Here is a 20527-nt window from a genome sequence, read left to right as displayed (position 1 = left end):
CGTAACTGCATGTGAAGCACGTTTATCATTTTCGCGCCATGCGAGACTAATGCGGTAAGTGATTCTCGTCTGACGAGTAACCGCTACAACCCCCAACTTAGTATGGTGTTTACTCGTGGTAACTTTAATTCGATCATTTAGCAACGTATAAGGGTCACTAATATGGTCAAATAAAATGACAACAGGATAAAGTAAAGTTACTGATAGGTAAATGATGCGGTATATGGATAGAGGGTATTCTAGTTACTAACGTTATTCTATTTGATCAGCAGTAACTGATCGGTGACCCAGAAGTAACAAAATATTTCACAAGTGAATGCACGGCGTGGGATTTTGGAACTGGCACGCGCAAAAGAGGTATGTTTTGCACGTCCTTTGTGATATGTACATGTACGCGTATGCCCTGCAGATTATGATAATAATAATCTTTATTGCATGTTCACTCCCCAGGGGGATTTATGCACAGGTGGCCATACATGGGTAATTGAGAGAAGAGAATAATAACAATAACGTTAACGTCTGATACAATACTAAACACTAGACCAATGTACTACCGTATATCTAAGTTCTAGTGGCTTCTTCTCTCTTTTTAAAACACATGGCGACATAATTACATACTTCGTCCATTACATAAACATTTGTGCATGACATCAAGTATCTAAACGTATCCTGATAATTGTCTTACATCTCTTGTCAAGCTGAATTGATTTGAACAGAGACTGACTCTCGTGTTCATACAAAACACAGTCTAGTCAGAAATGCATTTCATCTTCAATACGTGAGTTATTACAAAATTTACATAATCTATAATGTAGAGGGGTACGGCTATGCCTGCCAAATTCTACATATAATGGATGGTCACTGATACGAAGTTTACACATGGCTCTACGATTTTTGAAATTTAAAATGTTTAGATATGGTTCTTTGTCATACATCTCTTTGAGTGTTTTGTATGTCCTAATAACATGTTGCCTTGTTTACTCCTTGGCCCTTTGTTTGTAATGCTGAATTGAATTTTTGGATAAATATATCTTTCAATCTTAATCTTAGTCCATGAAGATGGAAGGGTTTGTTAATATAATCGTGTGTAAAAAGGCAGGCATAACCAGATGCTCTAAAACTGTATTCATGTTCCACAACCAATAGGGTATTTTACTTCTTACAAGGTCTTTTTGTACAATGTAAGCTTCACACTGAAGACTTTCAATAGGAACATTCCGAACTAATCTATAATAGTAACTATGCTACCTTGTCCTCCCAACGACACGGAGGTCAAGGGACTAGGTAGGTAGGTAGGTATACATCCTACAACACGCTTCAATCCATAGGGGAAAGCGACCAAGGAATAATTACTAGCGTTTCTTCTTACTCCTAGAATATGTTTACAAAATTTGTGTTTGCATTCTGCTCCATATAATAATAAAGGAGCTATACATTGATCAAATAACTTAAAGTAGACTGATATGGGGGCCCTAATGTCTAGAGAGTATATTTGATGCTCGTAGAGCCTTCTTTTGTAGTGCTTTATAGCACAGAAGAATACTAAAGACAAGCATTTTTCATTGGAGATACTGTTGATTAAAACAAGGGTCAAGGTGTAAAACTATACTTTCGAAGCAGCAAACGTGTTTGTACTGTTACAAAGTTTGGTCATTTCAGCGAGTCGTTATAATGTGAACGCTTATCTAATACAGGTCTACACAAGAAAACATCAAATCATGACATGATATAGTAATGCAAATGTAGCTGTCGCAGCTCTACGACAATGCCTACTGGTGCAAACAAACACATGGTAAAAGCTGGGGTTACCTCTTCTCATTTGGATGGTTCGACGGAGAACACTAAAGCAACGGAGATGTGCACTGCATGTAGTAGACCAGCGGCAAAACATGCTGAAGCAGGGAACGGGTTTGGTCCCGAATGTATATGGCGGCGAAGAAGAGAACCCATACATTCAGCTGATCCTCAGGAGCAACAGGCGAATGCGAAAGATGTCGCCTCTCCTCCCGAAGCTGCTCCGGAGGGAAGCTCCCCTCCCCACACCGTTTCAGAGGATGAGATCGCTAGGTTGCAGGCAGAACGGGACAGACTCTTACGTCAATATGAGGTAAACCGGTTGCAGCAAGAGATCTCTACACTGCGAGCTATTCTGGGAGCATCCGTATCACTTGCCCCGGCATCACAGGCACTTGGTGCAACTGTTGGCGATCTTAGTTCACCTGCCCCAACGAATATAACACCTGCACCACCTTCTATAACAGTACAAAACATCACCCACCAGCCCCACATCCAGATGGTCCTGCACAAACTATCAACATCGATGGACTTGCTAAGTAACATCCTCAGCCATTCGACCGATAGGGATGACTACCATGGGCATGGCGAGGCCCTTGACACTGACCAGTGGTCTCCTTCATCAAGCTTCGTTAAGATGGGCCGTGATCCAAATTCAGGTGAGGTGTCGGTGCAGATTGGCTAGGATAGTCAGCATATTACCAGCAAACAGTCCACTGGCTCATTACTCAAACACATACAGTGCCTATTGAAACATTCTCCTGTTTTGTATATTCTGTAAAACTAGGTTTCTTGAGACAGTGTTAAGTAATGATATCGGAGTTTATACGACGAGAAATGACTTTCCTCATTTAGCGTAAGGAAGTCGCTGTCATGAAATTCATATTCTACTTTGTTTTTATCTCTATGAAAAATGGAGATTTACTGTGTGAATGTGTGCGTGTGTGTGTGTGTTTGTGTTCCTGGATTTTTGTAGTCACCATGATTCAAGAACCTCTGGCCTGGATGGATTACGATGATATTCGGTTTGTGGGTAGGTGTTGGGTCGATTCTGGGCCTCCTGGTATGTGCCCTTGGTACTGCAGCTAGCAGAACTTACTCATTTTTTACCTGGACGTGCTATGGTCTTGATTTTTTGGTGGCAGATAGCTTGTGATGTAAGAAAGACGGGGTGTAGGGCCCCCTAACAGCTTGCTCTGGAACTGCAGGGTCATTTTTGTCAGGGAGAATAAGGGAACAAAGGAACGACGGATTTCCATGATATTCAGGTAGCCTAGACAAGTACATGATGAAGTGCAAATCATGCAAACTGCGACGTAATTTGTAGAATTAATGAGGAAAATCTATATTTGCAATGTTTTCCATCATAGGACTCAAATCTATCTGTAGTTTATGCCAGGTGGGACATTAACAAATACCAATTATGCAAATAAGAGTCCCAATTCACATGATTAATACCCTAAGTTACCACTTCTAAGTGGTAAATGGTTAGACTATCAACATTGTAGCCTATGTAAGTTAATCAAAGGTGTACATGACCAAGCATAGATTGTGCAAATGTGGAAGTCATTTGCATAACCAGAATATTTCAGGGAGATATGATGTCTCCGAACTCTTGTTGAACGTATATCTCATCGATACGAATTGGCCATCTAGCTTGGCTAGTTAGCTCCCCATTCATTTTGATCAACTAAAACGTTTCCGTTTGAATTTATCTTAGGCCCATCACGGCCAGGGGATTTGACTAAAAGACTAGCCCTTCAAAGAGTGGGAATCGACACTGATCGAGACTGGCTGGAAAGCCGCCGTGCCAGGCACAGTGCCGATGAAGACCAAAACGACAGCACAGACTCAGGTGACAGTGATGTTATATTTCTGTATTGTCTCAAAAGCTAAAATTATGCTTAATTTTGATGTTTGTATCTGTATGCATTTCTGGTGACGAAACAGCCCATCGCGATATTTATATACGTAAAACACGGATTGAAGCTACGAAAACGAATTAGAATTTGACAAAAAAATTGCACGTATACTGTAACAATTCATGTTGATATTATATCGGCTCATTTACAGTATGTAAGATGTTACTAAACTTTCTTTTGTCCTACTAAACTTTCGATCATTGATATATGGAGCAACCTCTTGCATACCACTCAGACTGTAAACTCAATGACTAAAAGGAAATCAAAATTCGATCAGAAATTCAACTTTGCATGCGAAACTTCAGTTGATAGTCCGAAGATTTTGCCCATGGTCAGCTTACGATGATTCATTGTCGACCCTTCACTAGGAGTGTACAGAGGTCCCGCTGTATCACCAAATTCACAGTTTGGCGGGCTGGATATGCCCACCAACGAAGGACAAGGAAGGACGAGTAAGTACAGCACGATCTAAGGATAGAGCAATCATCATGGAATAGGGCTTGCCATCAATGAATGCTTTTCCCGGTTTTAAAACGTCTCACAGGATATCGATCCCGCTTTGCAAATTGGCACTCAATGAAAGCAGTGATGAAGAACGTATTACGGGCCCTGGCAATACTAGTATATCAAATTAGATGTCCAAATATTGCCGATACTAATCAACACCTTTTATCAAAGAAATAGATCATTCATGTTTCTCAGCAATAAAATATTTACAGGCCTCTCTAGAGCGGAAAGACTCATGAGACGACGCACTCTTCAGAATGAACGCGTACAATATTGGAACTCTAAAATCATCATGAACGAGAAGACGAGGATACGGAGTCTTGTTCATTATTGGATTGAACATCAACATGCCGGAAAAACGGACAGTGATGACGAGAGAAGGCACTCCTACGATTCAAGAGGTAGATGATCTCAGATAAATTTATCAAGCATATCAGTTGTAATATTCCATGTGATACAAAGTATTGGAAATATTTGCTTTGATAAGCATTGTTTGCCAATTCACCTAAGCTAAACATTCTTCATGACATAATGGAAGACATTATACACATTAAGTACGATATCAATATAATGCCTATGTGTTGGCCCATGTATACGTAGGCTCCCCCGCTGTTGCGATGTCCAGCTCTTCCCAGTTTGGAGGATCAATGCCAGATCTACATATCAACTACAACTTAAAACACCACCATGGTACGAATGTAGAATATGGCTAATTCGTATTTTTGTTACCTTGCAATGACTTCTTCACTGGTTGTCAATACAAAGATGCCTATTCTCAATGAATCTCGAAAATCTAGTTGCGTGTCAGCAGAGACACTATGTTTTGTGATTACTTGCTACTGCTGGTACCCTGTGGTTCGTGTCAAGAAAATATTGCCCTCCTCCCTCGACCTTTCTGCTTGAATAACTATCACAGGATCGCTTCGTCAGCTGTCTGGGACGACAGAGTCGACAAGAAAGCTCGGCGAGCTTAGTGAAATTGGAGAAAGAGTAGAGGAACATCTAATTGAAGATGCAAAATTTGGAGAAAGTAAGCATGTCGCATTTTTTTTACTCGTAGCAGCAAGAATTCTGGTACTAGATCAATATCCTTTTTCCAGCAAAACGACTTTAATCCAAATATGCAACGACATGTCATTCTATGCTATTTCTCCTTTCAGCCTCCAAAAAGGTAAAAAAAATTGTTCACGCCGCAAACAGAAAAGATCCATGGGCACTGCTCCACAATCCGAGAAGACTAAAGGGCGCCGAAGGCCCGGTGTCTCCTTCAGCTGATTATGGTACGTATAAAGAGAAACGGTCTAGGCAGCACATGTATACATATGACTGTCACAGTGGTATCAAGCAAGATGTAAAGGTCTATGGAGACAAATCCGGACTTAAGGCATGCGATTTGCGCGCTAGGTGGCTGTCAGTCCTCAGTATTGAGAACGGACAAACGAATAAGAGTGATTAGGTGTTTCAAATGTGTAGCTCTCTGTGTTATAATGTGATATCTGAGCCATATTGGAATAGCACAATTCTAACATCTATTCCCGGAACACGGAAGGGTAAATATTACTTTTTATCTCCTCATTCGAAATATGAATTCAAAAATACTGTCAGAAAGGAACTAGTGACTTTTGTGATGACCTATTTGTATTTTTTAGGCCTTCCCGTTGAGGAGGCTTCAAGAAGATGGCTGCCTCAGTCCCATCAGTCAAGAAAGCGCAGTGTCCGATCACGTCAGAACGATTACGAGAAAGATCCCGGTGGTGGAGTCAGCATCACCGCGGATTTACTAGAGGACGTCTTTGTGAACGAGAGAATCCCAAAAGCAGACTCAAGAACTGCATCAAAAGGTGCTAGTTGTAAAAGTGGCTTTTTTCCATGGCTTCACCAAAACTGTCTTGATACCACTAGTTAAATGTGAACGTAAATTGATAAGTATGATAATTAACGCATTACCTATAGATAACGCTACAAGATGATTGCTTTAAGCCACTTAAATCGGTTTTTAAACTGAAGTGATCTAAGACAAGCAAACGTAAAATGCTGAGTTTAATGAGACTCATCTTCCATCAATTAAACATTCAGAAAAGCAACAAAAAATCACTGGTAAAATGGCAGCACAGGAACATCGAAACTCAACGAGACCCCGCAGCCCCTCTAGACGTTCAAGGCGACATACCGGCAGCCCCTCGAGAAGTCGAAGGAGATACCACAGCCCATCGAGAAGCCCACGGAGACACCACAATTCCTCAAGAAGTCCAAGGAGATACCACAGCCCATCGGGAAGTCCAACGAGACACCTCATTTCCTCCAGAAGTCCAGCGAGACACCCGAGCCTATCTAGAAGTCCAACGAGACACCACGGCCCCCCTAAAAGAGATTCATCTAGCACAGGTAGACGGGCGGTAAAGGGCGAAGCAGCAGGTACGTGCGAGGCATGAAGATGGCGACTCTCGTAGAAAGCCCCGGGGATTAGCACATAACAGTATCGATGATTATTTCTGGTCGACATCCCTAGACATCTAAATTTGCAGGAGGGACTAAGTCTGCATTGCTAAGCGCGCATGTTGGTTATTACCAATCACTAACAAATGTAAGAATTGTGATAAAGCCTGATAGTTTTGAGTTTATAATCAATAGAACGAATATCCTTCTTTTCCACCAATGTTTATCATTGTGATCATACAAAAGGATAAAATCATGATCATACTTTTCGTCGTTTAATGTGCAGGCTGCTCCCGTTCTATTGACGTCCTTAAGAGGATGGCTATTGCCGGTCAAGAAGGTGGGTACTTTTTTTTATCAAAGCTGATAAGATGCAACTGTCAGATAGGCAATCAGAACTGGCGAGGATGTAGTGAAAACCCCAGAGAAAACTAAGTCAGGTACATACAGCTGAGTTTTATTGACAACGTGCTAGGCAAATTAGAGCATTTCAAATGTGATTCAAGTTTACACATTTTTACAGGGAATACTTCAAGGCCAAAGGGTTGGGTTTCACTGATGTCCCGGGCTCAGACCGCGGAACAAGTAAGGGAATCCGGCTCGGTCAATGCAACACTACAAGATGTATTAACCAGGAAGGCCTATATAACTGACGAGGATGTCGTCAAAATGCCAGAAAAAGACACGTCAGGTACATACATACATTACAGCCGAATTTCATTGACAATTACAATTACAACAAGAGTTCGTAGGACACAATTCTCACATTCTGGATTGGCACATAACAGTATCGATGATTATTTCTGGTTGACAATGCTTGAGGCAAATTAGAGCATTTCAGATGTATTCAAGTTTATACATTTATACAGACAAAACTTCAAAGCCAAAGGGTTGGGCTTCACTGATGTCCCGGGCTCAGACCGTGGAACAAGCAAGGGGATCCGGCTCAGCCAATACAACACTACAAGACGTATTAACTAGGAAGGCCTACATGACTGACGAGGATGTCGTCAAAATGCCAGAAAAAGACACGTCAGGTACATACATACATTACAGCCGAATTTCATTGACAATTACAATTACAACAAGAGTCCGCAGGACACAATTCTCACATTCTGGATTGGCACATAACAGTATCTTTGATTGTTTCTGGTCGACATCCCAGACATCTAAATTTGCAGGAGGGACTAAGTCGACATTGCGTAGCAGGCATGTTAGTTCTATGACCAATCACTCACAGACAATATCTAATACTTATGATAAAGTCGATGGCTTTGAGCTTATAATCAATAGGAGTATCCTTTTTCGCACCAATGTTTAGCATTGTGATCATACAAAAGGATGAAATCATAACCATACTCTTTGCCGTTTCATGTGCAGTCCGCTCCCGTTCTATTAACGTCCTTAAGAGGATGCCTATTGCCGGTCAAGAAGGTAGGTACCTTTTTTAGGCTGATAAGACGTGATTGTCAGATTGACAATCAGAACTAGCGAGGATGTAGTGAAAACCCCAGGGAAAACGAAGTCAGGTACATACAACTGAGTTTTATTAACAATCTGGAGGCAATTTAGAGCATTTCAAATGTGATTCAAGTTTATACATTTATACAGACAAAACTTCAAAGCCAAGGGGTTGGGCTTCACTGATGTCCCGGGCTCAGACCGCGGAACAAGCAAGGGGATCCGGCTCAGCCAATACAACACTACAAGACGTATTAACCAGGAAGACCTACAAAACTGACGAGGATGTAGTGAAAACGCCAGAAAAAGACACGAAGTCAGGTACATACATACATTACAGCCGAGTTTCATTGACAATACGTAAGACAGATTGCATCTAGTAGCTTTGCCATCTCTTTTAAAGGAAAGCAACAGGTATTTCGTATGGAGCTAAAATGTGCACATGAGTGTTTTTGGCGGTTTGCTCTGAATTGTTCAGATCCTGCTAGTCCTTCAGAGAGCGTGTCTATCAATAGCGTGACTGAGACAAAATCAAATACGTTTAGGATGCAACAGATTCCAGAGAAGCGCAAACAAGGAGAAGAAACCTAACATACCAATCGCCTGTATTGCAGCTATTGTCCATGTACAAGACAAATATGACACTACAAATACTGCCGACATCACTGACCCTAAACTACTTGTGTGTCTTTTCATCATCATTTTAAGTTCCCCCGTGATTAACGTGCCATGATTGTCAATCGCAGGATTGTTTGGCGGCTTCAAGGGACTCTTGAGCGTAATGGGTGCTGATGAACGGGAAGAAAAGAAACCGGCAGATTTAGAAACTGACGTATCTGGTGAGTAAAGTTAGATTTTAAGCGCCCTTTAACGCAGTTTCTGTGACCGTTACACCCGTCACAAAGACAGAGATACTTATTTCATGTCAAATTTTTCATAGGATTCGTTGGTGGCGTTAAGGGATCCGTCCTGAATCTAATGGGTACCGATGAAAAGAAGGAAAAGCTGCAAACAGGCGGAGGAGGAGACGATGGTGACAACCAAGAACAAAATAAAATCGGTGAGTACCAAAAATAAAGGAAACTTAAAACTAAGTGCTACATCTACAACTGCTGATTTGAAAATTGTACCTTGTAGGGGTTGAAATCATTGTCAGTAAGAGTAACTGTCAGACTGGCAACAAGAGCAATAAAAAAGAGACTAATTTGGCGTTATAACATCCAGCGAACCCATCTAACTACACATGTAAGCCAAACCAGCCACCACTGTGTCAGGCACAGTCCCTGAAGTCTGGGTTTCCAAGAGGCTGGACAGCTACAGAACATTCCTGGCAAACATTCTGGGTAAACTAGACGTTCTGCCATGTCAACTAGAAAATCTTGATTAATATAGAAATAGGTCTTTGCTCTGCATATTCAAAAGATGTATTTGAGAGGCGTCGTCGACACGGTGCAGCTGTATAGTCCACAAGCAGTTTAAGACACCCTACAATTGGCTAAGAATTATCTTGATAAGCATAATTTGAAATATCCTTCCCTTACAGAACTGAAAGACAGACATTTACAGGCATAGACATGACACGAAGAGCCTGGGTGTCATCCTGTTTAGTTCTAGTTTAGTTCCAGGCCATGCCTTCACAGTGAAGGAAGAGCCTGGGTGGAACTAATCAAGATGACATTCAGGCTATGACACGAAGTGACACTACATTATACCGTGAGGACGGCCATGTCGAACACCAATAACGGGAAATGTGGGAGGGGGGCAAGCTCAATCGATCACTCGACAAGAGCAAGGAAACTAAACCATCGCGACAACAACAATGCACCCCTAAGTCAGCATTATGCAGTAGCAAAACAAAAAAGCCAACCAAAACGTTATCATTTCGTAAGAAAAGCTAACAGAACAAAACGAACACAGGGCCATACCAACACACAGCGTCTCCCCACGACGTTTACAGCTTCACTGGCGCGAAAATCCACAGACAATCTTTCATATCCATCCGCAGTGACATCTGACGGCCATCAAAGTCAAAATGAGATACATTGATAAGAATTTAACCTATAAATTTTCGATGTACGGATGTAGATCATCATAGGCAAATTTTTCATATTCTGCAAGATTATCCGTTGTTAATAGCGGAGTACTATTTTCTGTCAGCAACTAAATTTAGCCCACCGAGGATAGTAATAAGACAAATGACGTCAGATGGGTCGAACCACTTCATTTATCTGCGGGTGACAGTAATGAACATAAAAGGGACAGTAAACAAATTAGCAGGTATCAAAAGATTCTGAGTTTTATCATAAGATTGTATGAATCTGAATGATAGATGAAATACAACTGAAGGCAGTTACTTTGTTTCTTACATACAGAATTGCTGTATTTCATGCATAATAATGCATATTTAAGCATCAGATCAATTTATTGTTAATCATATGGTACCTGGCGTTTGATTGTTGACGGGCAGCTTTCCTGGTGTCGACCCAGGCCGGGGCTTTTTATTGCATCGGCCCCTAAAGTTGACACTTGTCTGACATACTGACCAAGTAGTCACTTTCCGGTGCCAACGATTCTGCCGACTCGAATATATCTAGGCCATCAGTCAATGCAGCAACTGTATATGTACACAACACGATGAAATGAGCTCCATTTCATATTTATGTTGTCAGATGCTGGCTCTATCTTTTCAAGCATCTTGGGATCATCTGAACAACGAGAAAGCAAGGATAACGGGGGGTTGCTAATGCATGGTATTTTTCTACTGTCGATGCCGACTACAAGTAATCTATAATTAGAAAGCTTCGCATACAAATGCTTGGAATCAATTTTGCCATCAATCTCAGGAAAAGATGATGAAGGCGGGTCCTCTCTATGGGGCCTGTTTGGAAGCAAAAGTGACAAAGATCCTGCCATGACGAGTCAGATGAGTGAAAAAGGTCAGTACCCAGAAGACCAGTCATTCTACTGACGGTTACTATAACGCATTACGTAGAGATGCCTGTGGCGTTGTCTATAGAAGATGATATACAAATTCCCACAATTATGAATACGTGTATAACAGAAGTAGGCAAGGTACTGATGCATATTTGACATATTTGTGTTTTTCGTGAAAAAAAGCAAGGAACGTTAACGTTACATCGTTTTCAACTTCATCAACGACAAATTAGAAATAAAAAGTAGTTTTTTTAACTTTGATCTTGATCATTGATTTAAGGAGAAGAAGGCGAAGGCAAGTCTTCACTATTGGACTTGCTTGGAAGCAAAAGTAGCAACGATGCTGCCATGATGAGTCAGATGAGTGAAAAAGGAGGTTGGTATCCCGACATGTACAATTCGGAGCAAGGCATTGCATTGGTCTATTGATGACCAACCGAAACAGTCCCTAAAACGCATTGACATATGTAGCTTTCTCAGTTACACATGTTTGAGAGTCCTATCATGAACTGCAGTGGATGTATAAACTTTCCTCATTAATTACGCAAATTAGCCACTGATTTGCCTCATTAGTATCTAATTCTGTAAATCATCACTCAAGATATCTACATAGAGAAAATCATGAACATCCGTCAACCTCTCTCCTTATTCTCTTTCAAAGTTTGAAACGAAGCCTTCTCCTGCAGTTCCAACACCACTTACTCTCTGTTCCAAAAGCTATCTACCACTCAAAAATCACGACCATAGCATGTCATCAATTTCATGAACAACTACTCACAACTAGTCCATTTATCATTACTTTTAGGAGAAGATGGGGATGGCAAGTCTTCGCTATTGGGCTTGCTGGGAAGCAAAAGTGGCAATGATTCTGCCACGATGAGTCAGATTAGCGAAAAAGGAGGTAAGGATCCGGACAATACATATCAATGCTTTCTATTGGTCTATTGAGGTCGGTAAAATGCGCTGCGTTGACAATAGAGGATGACATACAATGTCTTGATTAAAATTGATGGATATTGTTTGACATTGTGGTTTTCATTAAAAGGCTAAAAGTTACATGGTTTTCTTAATTTCATGAACTTTTTCTTTGATCATCGACCTCAGGAGAAAATGATGAAGGTGGGTCCTCACTATGGGGCTTGCTGGGAAGCAAAGGTGGCAAAGATGCTGCTACGATGAGTCAGATGAGCGAACAAGGTTAGTATCTGGCAGAGCTTTACAAGTCGTATAGCAAGTCGTAACAGTCGGTATGTAAGCAGACGACCGGCGATGTTGTCAATAGTTCTTATGATATACAGATACATGTACTTTGAATCATAACTAGATATGACAACAAATGTAGCGGACGTATTGAAAGACATTATTTTATATATTTGTGGGGGTTTCCTCACGAAAAAGGTTGCGAACGTTACATCGATTTGCAATTCATAAACGACGTGTTATAACTAGTTAATTGACCATTTTTTTCTCAGGAGAAAACGCTGAAGGCGGCTTGCTGGGAAGCAAAAGTAGCAACGATGCTGCCGTGATGAGTCAAATGAGCGAAAAGAAAGGTTGGTCTCCGTACAAGTCGTAGCAAGGCATCATAATTGTTCTATTCATGACCAACAGTTGATTAGAGCATTGTGTAATACGGCCGTTGGCTCAGTCAAGAGAGGATGACGCCCTCTACACTATGATATCATGATATAAAGACTACAGTCGTCAATCTATGGCTAGAAGTCGTTCTATTCCAGCAACTAAGTGGTAACTGCTTTTTACCTCCATGTAGAATGGAGGCTATGTTTTTGACAGCGTTGGGTTGTGTGTGTCCTTCCACCTGTTAACATGATACCTCGAGGAGGACTGTACGGATTGTCTTGATATTTTGGATGTAGGTACTAGGTCTTGTTATCTTCGCCGAGTACTATAGTACTCGGGGTAGATTATGTTTTCGGTTGAGCCAGCTGTTTGGTGGGTCTGTATGTATGTCAAGAGCATAACTCAAGAAACCTTTGATGAATCTTTATGATTTTTGGTAGGTGTGTAGTGGTTGTGCTAAGGAAGGTCAAATTCAAAAAAGGTTCACCATGCGTTTTTCAACAGTACTGCAGCGGACTTTTCATTTTCGTGCGTTTGTATGTAGGCAAAAAAAGTGACGGAAACGTTGATGGATCTTCACGATTTTTTGCAGGTGTGTAGATGTTGTAAAAACGGAGATCAAGTTCAAAAATTGTTCTCCTGGCATTTTCCGTCGGTACTGCAGCGGGCTTTGTGTGGATGTGTATTTTCTTGTGGACAATATAACTCAAGAAGCTGTTGATGGATCTGCATGATATTTAGTAGATGGGTAGGGTTTACGGAAAGGAAGGTCAAGTTCGATAATCGGCCTTCTAGCGAGTATCTAAAGTACTGCAGCGGAGCTTCAAAATTTACTGGCATATTTTCTGAAAGTGCTATGGTCATGATATTTGGGTGGTAGATAGTTCATGCCACAAGAAGTAAGTTCTGTAAGTTTGGGCCCCCTAGCGGCTTGTTCAGAACTGCAGTGGGTGTTTTTGTTTTGACATTCGGACACGTATTACTTGAGAAGGGGTGAAGAGATTGTCGTGAAGTTTTGTATGTAGAGAGCTCAGATGGTGCTTTGCACAATCGATGTCTAATTATAGAAAACAGGGGCTAATCTGCATAATTGGTAAGGATAATTGTAAATCCATTACATTCCATAATGGGGCATGTGACAGGGTTCCCGAAACAGGCCAACAGAAGGCCTTGCCTAGAAGCATAAATAAACAGATGGGGTACATAAATAAACAAATGGGGCAGTCTCACTACATTTCAAGCAGATGTGTGGGTTCGGTTGGTTTTTAAAGTGTTCAATTTCGGCATTTTTGTCCAACACACGGGTTGAGACATAACGGAAAGGGAACAAAATAGAAAGCCTTACAAAACACCTAAAAACATGTGAATAACCAGCCGGACCCACTCCTCTGCTCAGAGAGTACACTGCACCAAAACTGCACCACTGCTAGGTATTACCTAGCACCGTATGGAAAAGTAACATGTACTATGTCTTGCAAAATGTGTATGATATGGAATAAAGATTTATTCTATTCATATATATTGACTGTACCATTTAATCATAACTTTCCATTTTTTTGATGACCAGTTATAACATATATCAGCACACTATACACATATACTAGTCCTGTACCACCAAATGATTTTTATCTCTATCTAGACTGGACTCATTCTCCCCCCCCCCCATCATAACTTTCAAACGGTATGGTGTATGATCAAGTTTGCAGGGGGTGATAAGCATGTAAATATTATTCACTCTCCACAACAAGCCTTGATTATTTGGCGAAGATAATGTGTTCGTGGAACTCTAGTTTCCATATGGAATGACATCTACAATCTCGTTTGATAGTTTAGAAAATGCTATCCGTGTCTCAAGCAAAAGTGTTTCCTTCAGAATCCTCGGGATTGACAGACGGCATCGGTGGTATCTTTGGCTCTCGCGAAGATGAGAAGAAGAAACAGGACGAGGAGAAAGCCCGGGCAGTTCTCAGTAAATGGATGGGGGGTAAAAGAGACCCTGCAAAGATGAGTCAGACGAACGAACAAAGAGGTAAGGGTTGGTATTCGGATGGAATAGGCCAGTCATAGCCAAACCGTGTATAGCTCTATCAATACTATCTGATTCATCATTCCCTATAACATGAATGGTACAGACGTAGGGCGGCTTTTTGGCGACACCTCAGAGGCAGGGGCGTTAGTATAGTACTGCGATTGAGTTTTAAATAGTCTACACATTGAACGATCACATTCTAAGGAGGTACTTAGTAATTGGTTTTGATGACATCTAGCGAAAACGATCTTTTCGCATGGTTGGGAAAAATTCAGCTGCTTGATATAGGGAAAGAGAGCTAGTTTGCACACACTTTTACATCTGTTTCCTTATTTTTTGCGTCTGTTTCCTTCTTAAGTAAATAAAACTATGGTGTGAACGAACATTTGCTCGATCTACATTTTGTTGTTCTTAGAAGGAGGTGATGAGGGTGGGTCCTCACTATGGGGGATGCTGGGGAGCAAAGGTGCCAACGATTCTGCCATGACGAGTCAGATGAGCGAAAAAAGAGTTTCGATTATGAATGTTAAACATCCAGGTAAGCAAATAGAGTGGTACAATTTAAACATTACTACTGGACAAATTACGATAAAAAAATTTTATCGTAATTTTTCCAGTAGTAATGTTTACTACTGGACAAATTTAATTTTATCGTAATTTGTCCAGTAGTAATGTTTAAGTTGTACCACTCGAAAAAAGAAGTTGATACACAGAAGAGATAGACCAGTCGTAGCAAGGCATTCTATTGTCTAATTATTTCCTGTCATGTGTGGATCAGACCTTTGGCCTCTTAAGGTTTGTTCTTTTGCCTGCTGAATAAAAACTCACATGCTTGCATTTGTTTTGAACTGTGGTGTGACTGAACCCAATTTTCCCATTGATATTAGGACAAAAGGTTCAAGATGAGCCCTCATTCTGGGACTTCCTGGGATTCGGTGGATCAGACGAAGTAGCGCCTCCCCAGTGGAAAACACGCCCCCGTGGAGCCCCAGAGGCCAGCAGAAAAGGCGGCAAACCGGTTAGAAGAGGTGATAATCCAGTCCTCGATTTCTTTAATGACATGTTTAAAGACCTCTGACGAGTTCTATAGCAAATAACTCGAGATTCAGTCACAAATAGATTTGGCACAACGTGTTTTATTTCATGTATTTCATTCCAAGGCAACATATATATATATTCGTCTTGCATATTGCTTATTCTGTATTGGACAGCATCAACGTAAACGCCTGATTTGCCATTTGTGTTTTGCAAGTTGTCTTTCAATAGTGACTTTAAACTTATTTTTATGACAAGGTAGCGTGAAGGGCAAGAACTAATCAAGTTAATTTGGTCATTGTGTTAATCAATGTTGTACATTTTTGTCTGTCTGCTGAAACATATATGGCTGCCGCTTGTCAATTTCATGTGATTCAAAGGTCTGATGACCTATTAACTTACGTACAACATGTTGAAATAAAAGAGCTAGGAGCATTTTCTTGTAACTAGTCTCAAGACTCTGTCCTTGTGCAACAGTTGATGGAAACGAAACTCCGTCAGGAAGTTGTGCCTCTTGTCCGGTTTCGCCTTTTTGACGTCATAGAAATAGTGGTACGGTATCGTCTGGTTTGTTTCGTCCTTCGGGAAGGGGTAGTAGCCGTAGAGATTGATTCTGGAACAGAACGTCGTCGCCATTACAACGGCGATCATACCGGTCGTCGGTTGTCTGAACTCTCCCTGTCGTAACATTCTCCTCATGATGCTGAAGAGGGAGGGAGTGGTTAGAAGTGATTGACATTTACCTGCACCTGTCAATATTGATTCTACGAAGGCTAGGATGCTGACATCCCAACTAATATCATCCACACTGCTTAACAACAGTAAGAAACGTTTTTGAGGTATTGAACAAATATCTCAACTATTCAAGAATGAGGTGAAAATACATTGATCATTTAGTAATTCATGATGACCGTGAATGTACTTGGAAACACATGGAAACACAAGGAAAGATGCATAAGCCCTTACATGTACTTGGAAACACATGGAAAGATGCATAAGCCCTTACCTTGTTGCAAGATGTTCCAGGTTGTATGGATAATGTTTCATAGTTATAATAAGATTGTTCGCCATCACTGACAAAAAGAAGTCACCAAACAAAGCTATTTTATCACCTTCCTTTGGAAAGCAGAATGCTGTGCCGTTCAACAGCCGAAGCCGTTTGGAGTAGAGATCCTTTTCATAATCTAAGGCAAGGCTAGCCTTAACCTTTCTCATTAGACTTTTGTTCAGAATTGTCAGGTTGGTTTTGTACCCGACATCCTTTTCGTAACCACGAGTGGGGGCAAGGTTTAGCCTGATGACGTAATCACTCGAGTCGATTTCTCTACCGCAAAGGCTGTCGGTCAGTATACCACTGTTACCCACAATGGCGCAGTTGTTGGAATATTGGACGTCTGTCGAGTCTTTAAGGATGCATTCTCCCCTGTAGTCATGGCCACATTCTGCCATGGTGTGGCTGTTTCCGCGCATTTCAAGGCTCAGCATTCTAGAGGGGTTTGCTGGTGCGCTTCTCAGCCTGAAAATTATTAAATGAATTCAGATGTTGTTACTCACAAGCCACAACTATGTTCCTAATAAAGTGCAATGAGCAATGAAATATGTTGAAAAATATAGAAGTCAATTCGTGAACGATTGATATACGCAGACACAGGTAGGATAATGACTGTTAATATTGTTGCATAAAGGTGAAACGTATATCTTAAACCATTTAAGAAATGGATTCAAACATTGACACCCTTCTGGCTTACGTACAAAGTATGTGATCATTAACAATTTTTGTTGTGAACAATGCCCCCTAATTTGGCTCTTCTTTATTGTTTGGGTATGCAGCAAAATGTAGTCTGATGCAAGCTTGGTGACCTTGTTATCTTACCGTAGATAATTAAAAGATTTCAGATTGACCGTCCAGGCATTCCATGGCTTTCCCTGTCGGAGTGCGTTGGTATTGACCCTGATGGTATGATTAGCAGGTCGTTCCGCTTGTTCTAGATTCACGGCAAGTACTGGTACTCTAGGCGTGAAAACTTGGACATATCTGTCGTCTGGAATCACTAACGCCGTCCTGGCCTTAATAACACTGAGGAATAACACGAAATAAGTAATGAAAATATTTCTAAATGGACTTCCTTAACCAGATATGTACCCCTAGGCTAATTCATGAATTAAGTAGCAACAAGAGGTAGACTTAGCAAATATGTTGACACGATATGAGGAACAGGTTTGATATCGTATATTACATAATCTTAATTTGATAGAACACCTTCCAATCTGCTACTTCGAACATTCTTCTTCATATGAAAGAAACATTTTTCGTTATTGACAAATATGGCACAATCAGACTTACATGAAAGATTGTAACGTCCCCGTCACTAGAACGGCAGTGAGTGACGTCACAATGCTGAAAAACAGGAGCGCAATGAACACCATTTTCGTGACGTAACACTTTTCTGCTTCCTTTAACACGATCCAAGTGGCGGCTGTGCCCCTCCTCTTCAAGCTCCGCCGAGGGAGTCCCCTGGTCATCTTGTGTGATGTCATGTCATGTATGACGGTAATATTAAACTTGACACCTATGAAAAGATTGAAATGTCGTAATATCGTACACGTATTTGTGGTACGTTATCATCAAACTTGCTGAATCCATTGATTTTTACCGAATATTAAAAAATACCCTTAATACAGACGAGATGTTGTATTGCAAAATATCTCTCCAGTTTGAATTGCATGTTCTGATCGTTTTGGTTATGTTACTCATAAACGTTTACGCGGGTTTCTTGTATTTCGCGATTGTGTCCTTAACACCTCGCGTTACAACTGAAATCGTTAAAAGACGCCATCCACAGGATTTATTTACCATGGCCTAACAGTACACAGGAAATGATTCTACCGGTTATGTTACGATGAATGTCATCTAGCTTAAAGGACTACCGTTGAGGTTGAGTCATATTGGACGGAACATTCACAGAGATGAGCATACGTATTTGCTAGCCGTGTATGCTACATCACATCACACCATGCTTGCTATCAACGATGACCTCATGTCTGTATTGATTTTGTACAAAACGAATGAAAACCAAACGTCCATCAATTAATGGTCGAAAATTGCCATGACTAAAAAATAACAATCAAATAGTATTCGTGTACACAATATACTCTACCTATGTCCGTAATACCTACTGAACTTTACCTCAAAATACTTCGCCGCTTCATCGGACTCTTCCGGAGACGTTTCCGTGTCCTGTCCGGCGCACTGACGTACAGTAGTCATATTTGTAGCCTCCTTTACAGGCTTTCTGGTGGGCACCGGCATTCATTTTCGGGAGACTGTTGATTCGCGATTTTCGGCAGCCGGCGGTTACGATTTCTCCAGTAAAAGAACCTGGCCCTGATATGTTGAAAATCGCGAATCAGTGCTCCCCCCGAAAATAAACGTCGGCGCCCGTCAGAAAGCCTGCAAAGGAGGCTACCCCCATGTGGGGCCGACAGCGTGATAGATTACTACAGAACATCTATTGTGCAAGGTTAAGGCTGCCTTTGTGTCCTTACATGACGTTTTAATTATTCACGAGAACCAATGATTTCGTGCATTGATTTCCTTTAATCTAGTGTGATATGAATATCGCACACACGTCCCATTGAAGTAGATTCGTGACTGGCACCGAAGATTGATTGCTCAAATGACACATATAGAAAGGTTACCAATACGTATATAGTTATAAATGCATAAGAAGCGTTATTTGGCTGAAAATGTATTGATTGCGTGCTATTTCGTCATTCCGTATTCATTCCTTCTGTTTAAATCAATAGTCCGCACTCACCCAGAATAAAGCTATTGTTTCCTTATAGTCACGACATGTTTAGATTACCTCGTTGTAAAGTTTACTGTTTATGAAAACAATTCAATTACAGACAAACAGAGCAGGAATAGAAGTGACGAGCACAAAAGAGCCTACTTTGAAGACCTTCTAGGGACGCCGCGCGTTTGTTGATGAGTTTATAAGCCAACTGACCAACACTTCCCAAGGACCGAAAACCATCCCCGTAGTACATATGGATTGACCTGTCTGCCATACCCATGCCGTCAGACCTGTCCCTGGTACTGAACATTAGACCCATACCGCCAGACCCGTCATGTGGGCCAGGTTCTAATCCGGGGAGCTCGGAGGGACAGAAAATCGCTGAAAAGCGCTCAGAGACCACAGTTCCTCCATGTTAGATGTAAACAAACTTCAGTGAAAGTATTGTGTGCAAATATGTTAAACACGACACATGCGGAACCAGCTATTGTACTATAAATAAACAAGTGTTTGATCTGGAACACCACAGGAAGGAACACCGGAGGGCCACTGGGCTCTATGAAAAATCACCGACGGGACTGCCGAGACCGTGCACATGTAACATTTTTCAATACCGCTTGTGACTGAAAGAATTGTGGAAGGGCAGGTAAAAACGTTATTGAACATGTTTGAGGGAGGAGGACCTAGGTGGTTACCGGAGTCATTACTACTCTAATATTTTCAGAAGAAGAAGGTACAAACGATGCATAACAATGATGACGATTGCAATCAAAACCTAACAAACAGTCCTAAACTATACACTTAACTTGAAATAAAAAATGTCCTCTACTTATAAACACTCCTAGTTCATCACTTCCAGACTTTAACTTAATGACCAAAACAGGTAAAGAATCAGGGCTCTAAAGAGAGTCATAAGATATCGACGGAACAACTAGAGACGTTGTATTTCATGTTCATTGATGGGCAGTAAAGCGTCTCACGGGAGTTCCTCATTCCACAGTTCAACGACAAGTGGTCAGTGAAACGTGACC

At 41.1% G+C, this 20527-nt stretch overlaps 5 protein-coding genes and 1 long non-coding RNA gene across 7 annotated transcripts; 5 read left to right on the top strand and 1 right to left on the bottom strand.

Moving 5' to 3' along the window:
• Nucleotides 1-251: 251 nt before the first annotated feature.
• LOC136442944 (uncharacterized) lies at nt 252-4188 on the top strand. The gene is made up of 4 exons (XM_066439987.1): nt 252-357; nt 1695-2453; nt 3515-3649; nt 4085-4188. Exons 2-4 carry the CDS (start codon nt 1766-1768, stop codon nt 4186-4188), a joined length of 927 nt encoding a protein of 308 aa, XP_066296084.1. The 5' UTR covers nt 252-357; nt 1695-1765.
• Nucleotides 4189-4421: 233 nt separating this feature from the next.
• LOC136444012 (uncharacterized) lies at nt 4422-5796 on the top strand. Its single transcript, XR_010757220.1, has 4 exons — nt 4422-4624; nt 4824-4913; nt 5140-5253; nt 5384-5796. It is a non-coding gene; the product is annotated as an uncharacterized lncRNA (long non-coding RNA).
• Nucleotides 5797-5860: 64 nt separating this feature from the next.
• LOC136442943 (serine/arginine-rich splicing factor 4-like) lies at nt 5861-9692 on the top strand. Its single transcript, XM_066439986.1, has 9 exons — nt 5861-6638; nt 6946-6999; nt 7183-7350; nt 7529-7696; nt 8040-8093; nt 8271-8441; nt 8867-8959; nt 9061-9180; nt 9664-9692. Exons 1-9 carry the CDS (start codon nt 6326-6328, stop codon nt 9690-9692), a joined length of 1170 nt encoding a protein of 389 aa, XP_066296083.1. The 5' UTR covers nt 5861-6325.
• A 1037-nt stretch (nt 9693-10729) lies between these two features.
• Nucleotides 10730-12256, top strand: LOC136443929 (cylicin-2-like). The gene is made up of 5 exons (XM_066441305.1): nt 10730-10853; nt 10965-11056; nt 11335-11430; nt 11860-11955; nt 12159-12256. The coding sequence occupies exons 1-5, from the start codon at nt 10780-10782 to the stop codon at nt 12254-12256; spliced, it is 456 nt and encodes a 151-aa protein (XP_066297402.1). The 5' UTR covers nt 10730-10779.
• Nucleotides 12257-14430: 2174 nt separating this feature from the next.
• Nucleotides 14431-16145, top strand: LOC136443759 (uncharacterized). 2 transcript variants are annotated; one of them, XM_066441120.1, is made up of 3 exons: nt 14457-14664; nt 15080-15202; nt 15552-16145. In XM_066441120.1, the coding sequence occupies exons 1-3, from the start codon at nt 14472-14474 to the stop codon at nt 15740-15742; spliced, it is 507 nt and encodes a 168-aa protein (XP_066297217.1). In that variant the 5' UTR covers nt 14457-14471; the 3' UTR covers nt 15743-16145. The 2 variants fall into 2 exon arrangements, 1 of the variants encoding a protein (XP_066297217.1); XR_010757203.1 differs by lacking the exon at nt 15080-15202 and having other exon boundaries at nt 14431-14664.
• On the bottom strand, nt 15781-18261 carry LOC136443758 (CMP-N-acetylneuraminate-poly-alpha-2,8-sialyltransferase-like). The gene is made up of 4 exons (XM_066441119.1): nt 18044-18261; nt 17573-17776; nt 16706-17215; nt 15781-16402 (listed from the first exon to the last, which is right to left on the bottom strand). Exons 1-4 carry the CDS (start codon nt 18235-18237, stop codon nt 16126-16128), a joined length of 1185 nt encoding a protein of 394 aa, XP_066297216.1. The 5' UTR covers nt 18238-18261; the 3' UTR covers nt 15781-16125.
• Between the last annotated feature and the right edge of the window lie 2266 nt (nt 18262-20527).

Source organism: Branchiostoma lanceolatum, chromosome 10 (assembly GCF_035083965.1).
Source record: "Branchiostoma lanceolatum isolate klBraLanc5 chromosome 10, klBraLanc5.hap2, whole genome shotgun sequence".
NCBI classification, from domain to species: domain Eukaryota; kingdom Metazoa; phylum Chordata; class Leptocardii; order Amphioxiformes; family Branchiostomatidae; genus Branchiostoma; species Branchiostoma lanceolatum.
This window is presented reverse-complemented; position numbering and strand designations above follow the sequence as displayed.